Below are 17,470 nucleotides of genomic sequence, written 5' to 3' on the forward strand. Positions count from 1 at the left end.
TGATTCATTCAATGGTTCATGTAAATTAATTGGTTCAAAAACAAGATATCACCTTCAAATTTAACGTTCAAGTAAATCTACATAATTTTAAATGAATAAAAAAGACTGAGTATTTTCATTTAAATGAGCAGAATCAAATAGTACCTTCATTTCTGAATGAAGTGATTCACTCAAACGGTTCATGCAAATGATTTGGTCCAGAACCAAGAGAACACCTTGTTCAAATGTAGGCTAATACATGAATAAATAAATGCGTTTAAATTAATATAATTAATTCATCTTTGGTTGGAGGAAAAAAAAAACTATTACAATGAGTATTTTAATTTAAATAAGCATAATTACCATTATAAATGAACTGATCCAAAAATGGCACTTTCAATATATATATACTAATATATATATATATTAGTGCTGTCAAAATTAGCGTGTTAACGCAGGTGATTAATTTTTTCAGTTTAACGCGTTAAAATAGTTTAACACGTTAAAACTATTTAACGCCGTTAACGCAGGGGCGGGGCCTTGGGTTGGCCACCCCACTCTTAACTGCTGTTTCTGTCTGTTTTTTCTTGACAAGAAGTGCATTAATTCAGTCGCAGAACGTCTTTACGATCACATCAATCAGGAGAAGTTTCAGACGCGTGCTCCAGCTTCACTTCAGCAGCAGGCGCGAGTCAAACAAGCGTGGAAACCGGTGCGCGCTATAGCCTGTATCAATTCATATCAAAGTGTGAAATAAACTACGTGCATGCAATGTCGTGATCAGTTAAGGCATGAAGTTACCAAAAAGGCAATTAAAGCTGCCTTAAAACTGTGCATGCATGTGATCTGTTATATATGAGTTACATTAAGAACATGTCTCTGAAATGGTTTCAAAAGTGTCCTGGAGCATCTCCCTCATCTCACACACTCGATTCAACTCGTCAGCTCATTAGTAGAGACTGAAATGTGTCAGAAAAGATAAAGAGAATTGAGAGAAAATACGATGCGTGTCAGAGCGACATCTCTTAAAGAAATAGCAGCCAAAAAACCAGCTGCTGTGATTCTGTTCATCAAGAATAAAAGACAAAAGAGGGGAAATCAATAACTTTTATATAGCAGTAAGTATTTATCTGTATTTAGTGTAGAATATAGTGTTTGATAACTTTATTTATAGGGGCACAGGTAGTTAAATATATAACATTTATTATAATGGGTTTATGTGAAGATTGTTTTAAGTTTAAAGTCTAATAAATATTAAAATGATAGCTCTTAATTATAATGTAATGGTTATAGTCAATGGTTAAATATTACTTGGTATCAGTGATACTGGCCTTCAGTCATGAAAATAAAGATGCCATTAAACTAATATTAAAAATATGTTGTTTGTATATTAATTTGAAGATTGAATGTGCATTGAATTGCAATATAAAAGTATATTTAAAAACTTTGTTAGGTGCGATTTAATTTGAAAAAATAGTTTGTTTACATATTTTTAAGACATAAATACACTTTATATATAAATACATTTTTAATAAATAAGTTAGAATGTATTAAAAGGAATACTTTAGTTTAAATAAATTTATGAGTGGACTGAATAATTTGAATGGTTTATGTAAATGAAATGGTCCAAAAACAAGACATTACCTCCTGTTAATGTAAATACGTTTACATAAATATCTTTTAAAAACCTGTATTACAACTAATATTTTAATTTAAATCACCTTCAAATTTAATATATAAATCTCAATTTACTATATAAATATGCATTTTGGGGGGATTTTTAAATATTTTTTTTAAATTAAAATAAATAAATAGTACCAGGCTTTTTGAATGAACTGATTCGTTCAAATGATTCATGTAAATGAATCGGTCCAGAAACAAGATTTCGCCTCGTTCAATAGCTTCAGTGTTCAGAGCTGCGTTTTATTAGCCACATGAAGTGTAGTTAACCAGTTTCTCAAAGCGGTAGCTTGACTGTTGTTTACTTTAAATCACGAGTGATTTAAGTGTGGCTTGTCGAACTACTGTCAGTAAATCATCGTTTTTCCTCCTCACACAGGAACTACCACGTGTTTTACTATCTGCTGGTGGGTGCGTCGGAGGACGAGCGACGCCAATTCAGACTCCTGCAGCCAGAAGAATACTTCTACCTCAAACAGGTGAACGCTCTCATATATATATATATATATATATATATATATATATATATACACGCACGCACGCACGCACGCACACACACACACACACACTCATACACACACACACACACGTTGGTTTTTGTGGTTTATGGGGACTCTCCATAGGCGTAATGGTTTTTATACTGAACAAACTGTGTGTGCTATTGCCCTACACCAACCCTACACCTAAACTTAGCCCTCACAGGAGACTTTGTGCATTTTTAGATTTTCAAAAAAACACCATTTAGTATGTTTTTTAAGCCTTTTGAATTACGGGGACATAGGCAGTGTCCTCATAAACCACCTTCATATTGTAATACCTCTGTCATACCCATGTCATTATACACATTTGTGTCCTCATAAACCACATAAACATGCACACACACACACACACACACACACAAATGATCACTTTACAAATAAAACAGCCTTCTTATCCCTCATCTTTACTAGGGAATCTGTGAATCCCTAGTAGAGCTGCACGATTAATCGTTAAAAGATCGCAATCTTGATTTAAACACCTTTGCGATCCCACTTTTAAATGACAATGATTAGCCCGTGTCTATTAAACCTTTGATAAAAATGATACTGGAGGATTCAAATCTGCATTCACGCTGCCGCCGACACAGAGAGCAGTGTCTGTATTACATTCGTTCATTATAGAAATACTGGGATGAAAGTTTATAGTTGAGCTATACACATTGATGTCTATGGTGGCGATCAAAATAGAGCAAATCCCCTTTTGAAAGTAACTGGCGCTTCACATAACATTTGTGTCGATTGGATTGTTTCGCCACTAGGTGGCGACAGGTGATTGTTTAAAAATGTATTTGTCATTGAAACATTCATTCTATAGATTCGTTCATAAACACTGATTCATCCAGTAATGAATCAAGTGAAGTATTTGAGTCATTGAATCATTAATTCAAACCACTTTTTCATCATTTTAATATTTAATTGGTGTACTAAATATATTATATTTTAAATGCATATATATTAAATCGTGAACTCCATTTCCCTAGTGTTTACTGATAACAAAATAGCTTATGCACGAAAACCGCATAGAAATTGCAACGGTTTTTGGTTTTCGTTTGCAGCAAAACTTTACGATAGAAGATGCGGACGATCTTCGGCACGACTTCGAGCGACTGCAGCAGGCGATGGAGATGGTCGGCTTCCTGCCGGCCACCAAGAGACAGTGAGTCAAACCGTTACCACAGATGTCTTCAGACTGGTTGAAGAAGGAAATGAAGTATCTGAGACGTTTTGGGTTGTGTTCTTCGTAGGATATTCTCCGTCCTGTCGGCCATCTTGTATCTGGGTAACGTGACGTACAGTCAGAAGTCGTCCGGCAGAGAGGAAGGTCTGGACGTGGGGCCGCCGGAGGTGCTTTCCACACTCTCAGACCTGCTTAAGGTAAACTTACTATCAGTGATGTGATTTTTGCATATTTATGCAGATTTCTGCATTTTCTGACCTGAAGTTTGACCCACGTGAATATGAAGTAAAATATTGCTGTTTTCAAATGCATTTTAAATGCATGTAATTAATGCATGGATACCTTTCCAAATTTGTATTTATGAAATATGCCAAAATAAAAGTTCAGTAATTGTACTATTGTTCTTATTTTATTAATTTATTATTGTTGTTGTTGTTGTAATTACTACTATCATTAAATGCTTTAAAAAATATATATATTTTAGTTACTCAATAGTAATATTTCTGTATTGATTACATTTTTATATTTTAATTAAATATAATTATAACATATGTAAAATTAAATATTCTTAATTATTTGTAATAATAATAATGAAAACTTAATTTATTGTCATTTATATGTAATAATAATTATTCATTGTTATATTAGTATTATTATCTTGTTTTACTTATAATAATATTATTGTTGTTGTTATTATAATTATTGAATATTTATTTTTATTTTACAATACAATATTTTTATTGCAAGAGTAATATGATTCTTGAATTTTATTTTAATAATTTAAATAATAAAATAAAATATAAAATAAATATTAATAATTATTATTTTATACATTGTTTAATTTTACATTAATATTGATGTTATTACTGTTTTTTATTTTATTGTATTTTATTTTATATATATATATATATATACATATATATATATATACATATATATATATATATATATATATATATATATATATATATATATATATATATATATATATATATATATATATATATATAAAAAAAAAATTTTATGTTAATTAATAATTATTATTATTTATACTTTATTATTGTTGTTAATATTATCAATTAATTTATATTAATTAATTATTATAAATTTATTATTAATTTAATAGTGTTGACCTATTGAATGGGGAATTTTTTTTTGATCACATGATTTCATGTTTTTGTGCATGGTTTTCATGCTCTAATTTGTTGGATATTTTGGATGTCATTTCACAAGCGTTGTGCTGCTTTCGTCCAGGTTAAGGAGGAGTTGTTGGTAGAGGCTCTTACCAAGAGGAAAACGGTGACCGTAAACGACAAGCTGATTCTGCCCTACAGCCAAAGCGAGGTGCGCTAGAGCCGTCCGCTTTCATACGCCACTTTTAGCAGAGTGTCCAGGTGTTTTGTAGCTAAACGAGTGTCGTTTGTGCAGGCGATCACCGCTCGAGACTCCATGGCCAAGTCACTGTACAGCGCCCTGTTTGACTGGATTGTCCTTCGGATCAATCACGCGCTGCTGAATAAGAAAGACATGGAGGAGGAGTCCGTTTCGGTAAGACCAAAGAAACCGCAACGATCAGAGTCTCCGTTAAAGATATTCAAGGTCCCATAATCATGTCGTTTCTCCATTATTTCAGTGTTTATCTATTGGTGTGCTTGATATCTTCGGCTTTGAAGACTTTGAGACCAACAGCTTTGAACAATTCTGCATCAACTACGCCAACGAGCAGCTTCAGTATTACTTCAACCAGCACATCTTTAAACTTGAACAGGTTAATGGGATGGTTTACATGGGCGCAACCTCCAAAAGTCTTCATAAACTCTATATTTTTATTGGCGATTTGATCATAATGTGTGTTTCGTCTGCCTGCAGGAGGAGTATCAGGCCGAGGGCATCACCTGGCACAACATTGACTACACTGATAACGTCGGCTGTATTCATCTCATTAGCAAGAAGCCCACTGGACTCCTCTATTTACTTGATGAGGAGAGCAAGTAAGACCGTTCATCTACATCGGTTCATTGCTCTCAGAACTTCTTTTTTGAAATGATTATCACCAGTTTTTGTGATTTAATATAATTTATTTCTTTATAGCTTTCCTCATGCCACTGATAAAACCTTGCTGGCCAAGTTCAAACAGCAGCACCAACAAAATCATTACTTTGTGGCGACTCCAGTGTTGGAGCCAGCCTTCGTCATTCTCCATTTTGCTGGGAAGGTCAAATACCAAATTAAGGTAAAAGCAACAGAGTAGAAGAATGATAAATGTTTTATTTTTTAAGCCGAAATAGATATTTAAATAGAAAATACAATTAGTAAATTTATTTTAATAAAATGTGTCTTTGACACAGGAAAATTAGTTGTTAAAATAATTATTTTTATTTTTTGTTTAGAATAATTAATATTTTGATATTTATTTGATTTTTATTTTTATTTTTTGGGCAAGCAAAATAATAAAAATAAATTAAGTTTACAAAACGACTGTAATGACACATAGAAAAGTATTAATTGTTAAAGTTATAATAAAAATAACTTATTGTATTGTTAGTTAGTTAGGTCAGGCCAAATAATGAAAATAAAAATTGTTGATGTTGTTGACAAAATTCCTTTAATGACACAGTAAATTTATTATCTAAAAGGTATAATAAAAAGAACTTAATTAGATATGTTACTAATTAAGGGGGGTGTTGATGTTTATAGTATGTCTTTAACTAAAAATAACTTGACTTAACATCATTAAAGTTATAATAAAAGTAATGTATGTAGAAATATTAATATTTGATATATTCTTATTTATTTTATTTTGTGAGGCCAAATCATGAAAATAACATTGTTGATGTTTACAAAATGCCTTTACTGACAGTAAAAATTATTAAAGGTTCCTCAAATAAAATTATTCTTTATAAATATATAAATTAAAAATAATATTTATTATTATTATTATTATTTAATATATTACTGTTTATTATTTAAATTAATTTAAAACAAACGTTTTGTACAATGACTCTGCTAATATCCACTTTCTGCATATTAACAGGATTTCCGTGAGAAGAACACGGATCACATGCGTCCGGATATCGTGGCTCTCTTGCGGAGCAGCGACCGATCTTACATCCGGCAGCTGATCGGGATGGACCCAGTGGCGATGTTCCGGTGGGGAATCCTTCGGGCCACCGTCCGCGCTTTGGCCGCCTTCAACGAGGCCGGCCACCGCTGGGCAGCCAAGACTGCGGGTAACCCTTGCAGCACTATGCGTTAGTTTCCAGATTAGCCCAAAACTTTAGATTTTCATTGTCTAAAGAGGTGTTATTTATAGCCTGCATGTGAGAAAGCTGCCCGGTGATTCAAACAGTCATATTTAGAAGGATTTCTGAATGATTAGGCTAAGAAGGGATCATAAAAATAAGCGAGTAAGATTGTTTGCGAAATGTCTTGGGTGGGGTGTCGCCCGGGATGTTGAAATCACACCGTCAACGCTGTTTGTGTTTGTCTGTTTGGACATACAGGTGTGGTCAGACCAAACTCCAGAGTTCCTCTAGGAGAGCTGCAGAGAGCCAACGTGCCCATTGAGAGGATGTACCGGTAAGCTTTAGACTCAGGCTGCTATGACTAGAAAAGAGAGAGAGAGGGGAAGTATTGAGAGGAACTTGATCTCTTCCTGTCCTTTCATTGCCTTTGTGTGGCAGGTGATCATGTGACCATGCTCTCTCGACAAAGGCACTTTGCAGGCCGATTCTCACAGTAATCTATAATCTATAATTATAACATGTCCAGGTCATATTTCATCCCAAAATCCAAAAAGAAAATAGGAAAATATATTTTGCATGGAGAAAATTAAACAAAGCTTTAAAGCTTTTTCTGGAATAGCAGACAAATGCATGAAGCATTTATATTTTATTTATTTGAATACTGCTATATTAATCATTTTATGTAAATCACAATCAATTAAAGACAAAGAACACATGCAATTTAAATTATATTATTTTTCTCATATTTCAGTAATGAAAACTGGGTGGGATGTGCTTAGTTGTCATTAACGTATCATAATGCCAACGTTTTATGGTCTGTATAATTTTATACTCTTTCATTTAATTTTGCTCTGAAATATGTCCCTGGACATGTTCCTGACAGATTTTGTGGGAATTATCAAGTTAATAAATGTACTTGTTCCTGCAATGTCCCTTTGCGTTTCCTCTTGTGTTTGTTAAGGGTTTCCCTTCAGTTACTGACCTCTGATCAGTTTCACTAAAGTTTAACCCGTATGGTCAATAAAGCTGGTCATAGATCAGCACCTGCTGGTGGCGTTCGCCCTCGAGTGACTGTGTGTGTGGTGTTTATTTTCTACAGCCACGCTCCTATGCTTGATTTCTCCTTTGATCATTCAGAGGAGCGCCCTCTAGAGGCTTTTGAGGACATCTTTGCTAGTTATGAGAGTAAGAAGTAAGTGGACTTGAGCAGAACATTGAGGTCAGACAGGGAGAGCTTGGCGGCTCGGGAAGGCTGGGTTTCTGGTATTCTGAGCAAACTCAAATACCACATTCAGATGTTCGCAGAATCCAGAAGCTAGCGCTATTCTCTCTTTATGTGATCAAAGGGCAAGCCAGAGTTTGTATTTAACCTGGTTGTTCAAAGAAATCCTCAATCCACAACATGCACTCATAAAACCCAGTTGGGACCTTGTGAGGTTTATTACCTCTAAGTACTCCCAAGTGGGAAGGAAACCATAAAGCGCCCTTTATTAGGGAAGCGAGTTCACTTCCTGGCTGGTTGACGCACTATTAGCAGTGCATCCCCAGCCCCCAGCGCTAATCCTGTCTGTCTGACCTCTTGTTGTTCTGATCCGAGTGGTAAGTCGACCAGTGCATGAGTCCAGGCCTTTGCTGAGTGGGGTGCCTACCCCCGTTTTAACACCCCCCTCAGGTCAAAACCAGAGTAACAACAGCATGGATTTACCACTGAAGCTTAAAGAAATAGTTCACCAAATTAAGGGCCTTTTCGAATTTAACACACTTGCCTGCATTTGTTCATTGTACGTGATTACTTTTTGTGGTGGAGGGTGTATCCTTTCCCAAAAGTCAGTTAACAACATTGGTGTTGGGTTCCTGTACTTTCCCTTCCCCGTTCAACTCACCTCACTCCCTCTGTCTCCTCCCCCTACCTTTTCATTGGGCTGAATCAGGGACATGCATGCCCAAATCATCAACTCCATTAAGGACTTGCAGTTAGATGGGGAAGATCCACGTAAGCTGCTGCAGTCCTGGGGTCGCCTGCGGTTCCCGCGCCACGTCCTCCAGTGAGTTTGACCGCTGACCCCCCTCTGGCTCGGAATGGATGGGTCCACCTTGCTGACCCTTCATGCCTTGACATCTTCGTTTGGCATCGAAGCCAATGCTTGAGGCTCTATGTTAAGCTTAGTTCTGAAATGTTCCCTACTCCCAAACTTTCCCAAATATGCTCTGTTACTTATCGGCTCGCCTTGTGATTTACTGTTTAACCCCAACCGCCCCTAACCCTGCACTAATAATATCTATCTAACAAGTATGCCAATTATTTTTAGATGGCTCCCTAGTGGTATATGTTAGAGGAATGCAGAGTTTATGAGCCGAAAGCAGTGTGATCTTCATTAGCGCTCGAGCTCGGAATGGTATCCACATGCTAACATGCTGAATGAACTTATGAGACCCACCCATTGAGTCTGTAAGGTTTTATGAGCTGTGGAAAGCTTCAGAATCATTGCTTATGTAGACCACAAACATTGAATACGCTTAAATTGTAAACTTGTCCTCTAAAGTAGGAATGCTGTAGATTAGTTGTGTATCAATTAAAAATGTCCATCATTCCTCCCTCCAACAGTGTTCTGATCTTCTCCAAAACCATCATCTCTGTTATGGTGTATACATGCTAGATTTAACCCCAGAGAACACTGCGAATCCATGGATTTCAATAGGGATGTTAAACAAATGTGGACCTGGCTTTTTCTACACCATTGCGTAAACAAATCTTGTGCGTTCTTCTCCGTAAAATGCTTAAGTGCTTAGGTTTGCTCACGTCACACAAGCCAACGCATGACTCACTCAACTAACACGAAATCTCCCTTCGCTTCTTATCTCAACAAACCACCAACCCTCCTCTTCCTCCTTCCCTACAGGAAAAACAAGAGCCCCAAGACCAAGCAACTCATTCCCAAGGTAAAGCTCTCGCTTGCTGAAATGATCTAACTGCATATTTAAATGAGTTCTGTCTATGTGTTTGACTTTCATGATGCTGCAAGTGGTTTCTGCAGATTTTTATGTAACTTCCTCTGGTATTGGTAGTGTCAGCTTATGTTAAAAGGGATATAACACGCACAGTTTCGCCCAGGCTTATTTTAATGTTGAGTACGTATATTGAGTAGTATTGCATCCTTCGCATATCTGAAGAGTCTTTAGTTTTGTCAGATTTATAAAAGAAAGATACAGCTTTACGATTCTCTCCGAAACCAGCCGAGCTCTTGGAGGCGCGCCGTGGGCGGAGCTAAAGAGTCACATGCATTTGTGGGTCAATTGCCAACAAAGAGTTTTACTTAACGCCTGCATTTCCGAATCATGACTGGGATCTTTTATCGCTGGGACAGCTCCATCTTTCAGTATCAAATGATGTGCAAATCCTGCGTCGAACTTGGCCTTGTTTATAAAACATTCGGGAGCAAACACAATTCCGCCTTTTGTGACGTCATGAAGAGCCATGCCCGAAAAAACTTTCCGGAACTTGTACGAACCTGCAAGGAGTGTATTTGGCACAGAAATACTCTGTCATATATCCAAATAGTTTTTTGAAACTTTGGCTATGCTTAGCATGAGAACTCTTTAACAGTTTAAATAACTCAGAATGCATGAAATAGCATTAGACCATTAGCATTAGCATCAGCATGGTCAAGATTGTTGAGCTAGAAGATCCAAATCAACCCCGCCTTCGCAAAAATTTTGGCATGCAAATAGAAAGCCATAGCCTACTCTGCAAACTTTATAAAAACTCAAAGATAGTTAATAGTAATAATTCTTAACTTAAACCGCCTACAATTACACAGTTTCTAAGCAGTGTCTAAGGTTTCAGGCCAACATTTCAGCTTGGTTTGTAAATATAGAATTGCCACCATAAAAGTATGTAATCAGTATTAATGTCTTCTAATGAAGAATCACTTAGAGCACCTTTAACCTGTTAGCATTTGCAGCACAGCTGGTATATTTCCATCACCATTGGTGAAAGTGTAAAGTTTAGCCACGATTGTTTATGACTTTCCGTTACATGTGCGGTGCTGGGTAAATGTTTTGAAACTCTACCGCTGCAGCTCAGGCTGGAATGAGATTTTCCATGTCGTCATGTATCCATGGCATTCAGTGGCAAAATAAAGTCTCTTTGTGTGAGAGATTGACTTTCTGTTTTTGTGTGTTTGGGCAGAACCTGTTGGACTCTCGTTCGCTGAAGTTTATAGTGGGCCTCCATGACCGCACCACCAAGTCTTTGCTTCATCTGCACAAGAAGAAACGTCCTCCCAGCATCAGTGCCCAGTTTCAAGTAAAAAATAAAAACATTAATTCGATTAGCATGGCTGTCCATGCCAATTTAGTGATTCTGATTTAAAAACAAATGCAATGTTCCAGAACCTAGTGGAAGCGTTGAAAGGCATCATAATCAGTAATTTCATATTTTTTTTAATTATTTCAGTTTTTTAAATTATTGATACAATAGTATAATAGAAAAATATTAATTTAGCCAATATTTTTTCACTGTGCATTTTTACATTTAGAGTTGCATGCTGTTTTGCTTGGCATCATGCTAAAATCAAACTATTGTGCCATGTGCTCTGCATGAGAACAGCTGTTTGTGTAGCTGCCTTTATAGCAAGTAGACTGAAAGGAATAACAGAAATCTCACTAGGTTTTGGAACTGTTAAAAACTCTATTTTAAGCACTAATATTTCAAATGTTAGCATCAGGGAATGCTATGAATATTATACTCCAGTGGTCTAATAGGCCAAATGCATCATTTGTGCTTTTCTACTTGTCTTCCACTCAATATTATGATCTTTCTCTGTCTTGTAGACGTCTCTTAGTAAGCTTCTGGAAACGCTGGGGAAGGCGGAACCATTTTTCATCCGATGCCTCCGTTCTAATGCTGAGAAGGTGCAAAAGAAATGTCATTGTTCACCCTATTCAAGTTGATCTTGATTTTAAGTCCATTAATCCATTTCTTTTTCATATAGATTCCTGGTCTTGTTTTGAACTGTTCATCTATGCACACAATCTTTGATATGAGATCTAATTTTGTATTTTTTTTTCCTGATGTTCAGAAGGAAATGTGTTTTGATGAAGCACTCATTGTGCAGCAGCTGCGGTACACAGGCATGTTGGAAACAGTGCGCATCAGACGGTCAGGTTATGGAGCCAAATACACCTTTCAGGTAATGGCCTAATGAACCGCTAACCCTAAAATTGTATCTGTGTAATTTTGCTGTCTGAGAAAACAAAGCTAATTTCTGTATTACAGGAGTTTACTGGGCAGTTTCGTGTGTTGCTGCCAAAGAACGCTACGTCCCTGGAGGACATATCATCTCTATTGCACAGGCTTGGCTTTGACCACACTACCTATCAGATTGGGAAAACCAAGGTTAGCATTTTTCCTAGTACCCCAAAAGGGTTTAATCTATAACTTTTATAGTTTTGATAGTTTTAACAGTTATCTGTGGTATTGTTCCTTTTCTACAGGTGTATCTCAAAGAGCTCGAAAGGCAAAAGCTTCAGGACATCCTCCACAAGGATGTCATGCACAAAATCATTTTCTTGCAGCGCTGGTTTAGAGAGAAAATGCAGAGGATGGAGTTTATTAGAATGAGAGAGGCAGCCATCTTAATCCAGGTATATTAAAATTGGTTTTGTGTTTAGACTGTATTGTTGCCGTTTTGTCTAATATTTGATTTGATTGACTTTGTCTACAGCGCTCATGGCGCAGTTACCGCAAAGAGAAGTTCTACCAAGCAGCGGTTCTGATCCAGTCAACATGGCGATGTTCAAAACAGAGAGCTGATTATCGGAAAAAACGAGCATCTGTCACAAAGATACAGGCACTTGCAAGAGGGCATTCGGCTCGCAAACGGTATAGACATCACATAAATTAACAAGAAATCGAAAGCAAATGTATTTACTTTCATAATGCACATTGTGGGCTTATTAAGTATGATTTGGTAAGTTTTGGATTGGGTCTGGTTAGGTACTACTCCCTAAAGGAAGAGAAGAGAAAAAGAGAAGAAGAGGAAGCTAGGAGAAGAAAAGAGGAGGAGGAGGAGGAAGCAGCTCGACGAGCCAAGGAGGCAGAAGAGGCCGCTAGGCAAGCTAAAGAGGCAGAGGAGGCAGCTAGACGAATCAGAGCGGAAGAAGAGGCAGCCAGGCGTGCCAGAGAGGAAGAGGAAGCAGCTAGAAGACAGAAAGAGCAAGAAGAAGAGGAAGCTCGGCTTGCTTTAGAGGCTGAGCAGAAGGAGAAGACGCCACTACAACAACCAACGGCACCAGGCAGGCACTCTGACGATGTGGAGACACTAGTGCTGGAGCGCCCTAAGGCTTCTGTGGATGTTAAGATTGAAAGTTTGGTCTCAAAAGACCAAAATCATTCTGAGAAGGTTCCTCAAGTGGAGGCTGGTCCTCACCCTGAGGTTAAGGAACACCAGAAGCAAAAGGAAAATGGATCTTCTGCACATCCCAGAGAGGAAGGTGCACATGCTAACCCCACATCTCCTGACATCCCAACCGGACAAAGCCAAAACAGAGCTCCTTCGCTCTCCAAACTTCCAGCATCCAGAAGTCAGGAGAAACGGGAGCTTAGGAGACAACGTGGCCTAGAGCACAACCAGAGAGAAAGTGAGCGGGCAGCTTCGGCTGGAAAAGACGATACTTCCATCATGAGCAAAACTCTGGAAAGTCCAGGAAAAGCAGACGGCAAGCTGAAGGAACGCTCCGACAGCAAAGAGTTGGATCAGTACACCTTCGTGGCTTGGAAAGTAGACAAGACGAAGAGGGATGCCAAAGAAGTCCCATCTGAACTTGTTCGACCTTCCACCTTACCCTTAGATATTCCTACTTCTGGGCCTGGAAGAAATGGTTACACCGACCCGTCTATTACCGCTCAACCTGCTCTTGCCAAAGAAGAGGCCAACAGGAAAAAAGAACCATCAAGAAGCAACACCCAGCCAGAAAACCTCATAGCGGGACCCCGCAGTCTGGAGGACAGGAATATCAAAACTCTCCAGTATGGTTTATGTTCTCCTTCTTGTGTATTTGTATTTATCTCCTTATGTGATTCTGACGATATCTTCTGTCTGGTTTTCCCAACTTTACCAGGAACCGTGGGATCTCTATGTCACTAGACGATGTATCCAGAATAGGTTTGGGCAGTCCATCACAGGTAACGTTGCCCTGATTTAATTAGTTAATGGTAAACATTGATTTTTGTTTTTTGTGCCTTGAAGTTTGTTTGACTGGTTGAGTTCCATTGCAGGTTTCCCATTTGTATGCAACCAGACAATCTGGTGTTCTCATTACATTTGGTATTTTAGGGTTATAAATTAAACGATTGCTTGAGTTTTAGTGATCATGCTTCTCTGACTGATTCAGGGTAAAACTCGTCTAAGACGCAGGCCACGGCTCGCCCTTGCACGTATATGTTTGCCCATTAAAAGTGTTGAAATGGAGGATGCAGAGTACTGGACTTCTCCTTTGCCCCCCATGAGTCCATTCGAGGTGGTGTATTGCAGCCTAAAATTTGATGCTGTCCTGGGATCTGTGGTGTGGGGGCTGCTGGTGGATTAACCGCTTGGAATCCTGTGAGGGATTGCAGAAATCTTTAACATGTGCTAAGGAAAAATAAATGATACTGGTGCAGAGTGAAGGCCTTTAGTCTGTTTGTCATCCAATATGTACAGTTTTCACACTTTTGCCAAATTTGTTATCGTCTTGCCAACACAGTAGAGCTTGCTCTGATTGGCTAAAACTTTATTAACTGAATTCTGAAAGCTCAATGGCCTTTAAAACTGGATTTAAGGGATGACAAACTGTAATATTAAAATTCAGTGGCACACAATTTCAGACTCTGGTTTATTTTTTCTGTCTTTCCAACCATTCATGATTCTTTTTTCCAAGTAAATAATCATTTTACTTTTTAATTTACTCAGTTTGGGATAAATAAAGGGAGGCATTGACCCACTTCAGCTTCTTTTAAGGTGTTATCTACACAGGAAGAAGGAACTTTCTCCTTGACAGAGACGGGCTACTCATTATGCCATTGTTATCTAATCAGCAAAAATGGTTATGGTACTGTACACTAAACTATGCTGCATAAAACTAAGACATTTGCTTTGTTCATCAATTTTGGTGTAGACCCAGTCCAGCACTGAGGTTGGTCCTGATAGAGTGAAGGCCAGCACATTGAAGGAAAAAGTTAATGACACCCACAGCCTGCAAGATGCATCACCTGTCCATCCATCTACCCCAGAGAGGTACTGTCCTACCTACCAGTATTACCAGTTTAACTACCTTCTGGTGTTGTCAAACCATTGCTTAGCCTAGACAGAACAAATCGTAGAGGAGATCAGTTTATTCTAACATCCTCTACAGCATCCCTAGAAAATGTTATGTAAAATGCATTGTGTTACAACTTGCATTTTGACAGATTTCTCAATGCAACAGTATGTAAAATTGAACATAGCTAGAAATGTACTTATTGGCATAGACTATATTTCGGGCCTTTGCTTTATCTGCAAGACTGTCTTTCCCAAAAGTAAATAGCTTTTTGACTAATCTAACTAATGCACAGTCTTATCTGTAGTAGAATGTGGTCACACAGGAAATCTGACTCATTGGACTCGTGGGAAATACAACCCCAAGCTTACATCAGCAGTGCCTTCTCATACGTCTGACTCCTGGCATGGGTTACACACTCCCTTATATAGATGCAAAGCATCTGCTGTGAGAGAAGGGAGATTCCTGAAATTCCATAATCTGTGCGGAGGTGTGCAGTCTCAGTGATAGTGAAATCCCTTGCCTAATGGGACCTCCCAGCATGCTGTGCTTCTGCTTTGCTAGGATATTAATAATAAAATAGAAAACTTGCTACACCTAACTTTATGCAATGGTGCATTTTTGTTCAATAGGACAACAGGGTTTTTCAGAAAGATCCTAAAGAAGCGTCCACATAAAGAAGCTCAGACCCCGGAAGATGGAGATGTGAGCCTAGCTTCCTTTTTGGATCAAAAAGAAGGTACATACTGCAAAGACAGCATGTGATTCTTTTAGATCATCGTATTTTTGTCTATTTATTGGTTTGTTTATTTGTTTGTTTGATAGCCACTTCTCCATCGCGCTTGCACAATTCAAAGCCTAATGCGAGTCGACACGCTCGGACAACCAGCATCATGATCAGTCACTCAACATCTCGGGCCTCTGAGCAGTGTAACCCCTCGCTGAACCGCGTGATCACCAATGCTAATGAGCTACGCCACCTTGATGAGTTCCTGGGCAATCAGGTCTGAAGAACGGATTGGACTGCAAGATGTTCAGCTTTTTCTAGTTGATTGTGTGGTTATGCATAATTGTGCAATCAGTTGAGGAGTGATTGAAGACTGTTAAGATGTGTTAAGTCATGTTTATGAAGTATACAATTTTTGACAAGCATTCTCTCAGGATTATTCTATCTTTTATGCGGTGTAGGTGAACGATTTGCGCTCACGGGGAAAGCAGCTTTCAGGAACAGAGCACATCTTTATTACTGCCACTATGCAGTTCAGAGAAAACATCAAGGGGATGTACTCATTCTCTGTGAGTAGAGCTAATACAACACTCCTTAAAATGACAAAAACACTAGAGTATAGAGCAAATATGCTGTGTACTATCCAGCTATAATGCCATGGCATGAATTTGTTGGTTTGCTGGGTCAAGTTGTATTATGGGCATTAGAAGAAACTTGTAGTTCATGTTAATAATTTCTTCTTCGCTCACCTACAGAAACCTCATATTGGGTATAAGGCTTTGATGAATAGCTACCACAAAAAAGTGATCAGTCTAGCAGGAGAAAAGCAGAGAGGTGAAGTACCGCTGGTGGTTAATCTCTTCCAGTCAGTTCTGGATGGCTTCATCAGAGCGGAAATCAAAAAAGAAGAGGCTGAACCAACCAAGGTAAAAGTTCATGCATGCCCTTTTACCCTCTAGACTTTCATTATCTGATTTAAATGGAATTTGTTATTGATTATTTGAATGCATGTAATCCTTTTGACTTACCTTGGATAAAATCTGTTTCAGCCCCCCAAAGGTCGTAAGATGAGAAGGAAGAAGGATAAAAGTGTAAGTATCTCTATCCAACAGTCCATCCATTCATATTGACTCTGCTTTGTGAATTCTGAAGAAATGTAAATGTTTTGTCTGGATTTAGTTGGAGAATCCATTGGACCACGTGTTTACACACTACCAAGTTAACATCATGCAGTCTTGTGATCAGTGCACCTCCTATATTTGGGGTATGGAGAAAGCCTACATGTGCAGTTGTAAGTATCTGTTAATACGTCCCCTATTGGGCTACGTCCACACGAAGCCAGAGCTTTCCCTATCCAATCTTTTTCCCCTCTCATCTCAAGAAATATCTGCGTCCACACGAAACCAAGAAACTGACACAAAACGATGTAGTATACATGCCATACCAGCATGTGGCGCTGTAATTCTGCCACAGAGATACACTAAAAATGGAGAAGACTTGGACTATGTGCATAAACCTTGCGCCGGTATACAAAAGAACATGGAACAATACATTTATTAATCTGTGTTAATGTTAGTTAATAAAAAGACAATAGTTCAGTGTTTGTTCATGTTTTTGTTGCTGTTACGTGACAGCGGTGTCTGACTAAGGGCGAGATGTGGGCTGATCACATCATCATTTCAGAAAATATACGGATTCGCTGTACACACGAAAACGGGCGTCGTTTTCAGATTTATCTACTCTGAGACCCGGTTTCAAAAAATATCGGTTTCACGCTGTATCCGTCTCGATGAAACGCATATACGATACAAAATATATGCGTATA

General features: G+C 38.0%; 1 protein-coding gene across 9 annotated transcripts in view; it reads left to right on the top strand.

Annotated features, from left to right (window-relative positions):
- The window catches only part of LOC306867672 (unconventional myosin-IXb-like), a 51,862-nt gene that overhangs the window by 28,937 nt on the left and 5,455 nt on the right, over window positions 1-17,470 (top strand). For 6 of the 9 annotated variants that reach the window (XM_079413476.1, XM_079413478.1, XM_079413479.1 and 3 more), the window contains exons 5-31: window positions 2,039-2,138; window positions 3,254-3,354; window positions 3,443-3,572; window positions 4,630-4,719; window positions 4,804-4,923; window positions 5,009-5,143; window positions 5,245-5,366; window positions 5,467-5,608; window positions 6,410-6,605; window positions 6,879-6,954; window positions 8,552-8,665; window positions 9,521-9,560; window positions 10,810-10,926; window positions 11,454-11,534; window positions 11,702-11,812; window positions 11,899-12,018; window positions 12,117-12,266; window positions 12,347-12,504; window positions 12,619-13,650; window positions 13,743-13,806; window positions 14,778-14,896; window positions 15,551-15,657; window positions 15,744-15,922; window positions 16,107-16,214; window positions 16,401-16,571; window positions 16,695-16,736; window positions 16,825-16,936. In XM_079413476.1, coding sequence (XP_079269602.1) covers window positions 2,039-2,138; window positions 3,254-3,354; window positions 3,443-3,572; window positions 4,630-4,719; window positions 4,804-4,923; window positions 5,009-5,143; window positions 5,245-5,366; window positions 5,467-5,608; window positions 6,410-6,605; window positions 6,879-6,954; window positions 8,552-8,665; window positions 9,521-9,560; window positions 10,810-10,926; window positions 11,454-11,534; window positions 11,702-11,812; window positions 11,899-12,018; window positions 12,117-12,266; window positions 12,347-12,504; window positions 12,619-13,650; window positions 13,743-13,806; window positions 14,778-14,896; window positions 15,551-15,657; window positions 15,744-15,922; window positions 16,107-16,214; window positions 16,401-16,571; window positions 16,695-16,736; window positions 16,825-16,936 — 4,037 coding nt within the window. Of the gene's footprint in view, window positions 1-2,038; window positions 2,139-3,253; window positions 3,355-3,442; window positions 3,573-4,629; window positions 4,720-4,803; window positions 4,924-5,008; window positions 5,144-5,244; window positions 5,367-5,466; window positions 5,609-6,409; window positions 6,606-6,878; window positions 6,955-7,719; window positions 7,813-8,551; window positions 8,666-9,520; window positions 9,561-10,809; window positions 10,927-11,453; window positions 11,535-11,701; window positions 11,813-11,898; window positions 12,019-12,116; window positions 12,267-12,346; window positions 12,505-12,618; window positions 13,651-13,742; window positions 13,807-14,777; window positions 14,897-15,550; window positions 15,658-15,743; window positions 15,923-16,106; window positions 16,215-16,400; window positions 16,572-16,694; window positions 16,737-16,824; window positions 16,937-17,470 lie in introns of all 9 variants that reach the window. The other 3 variants (XM_079413482.1, XM_079413475.1, XM_079413477.1) reach the window with 3 other exon arrangements.

The sequence above is a fragment of the Barbus barbus genome, assembly GCF_936440315.1.
Source record: "Barbus barbus genome assembly, chromosome: 49".
NCBI classification, from domain to species: Eukaryota; Metazoa; Chordata; class Actinopteri; order Cypriniformes; family Cyprinidae; genus Barbus; species Barbus barbus.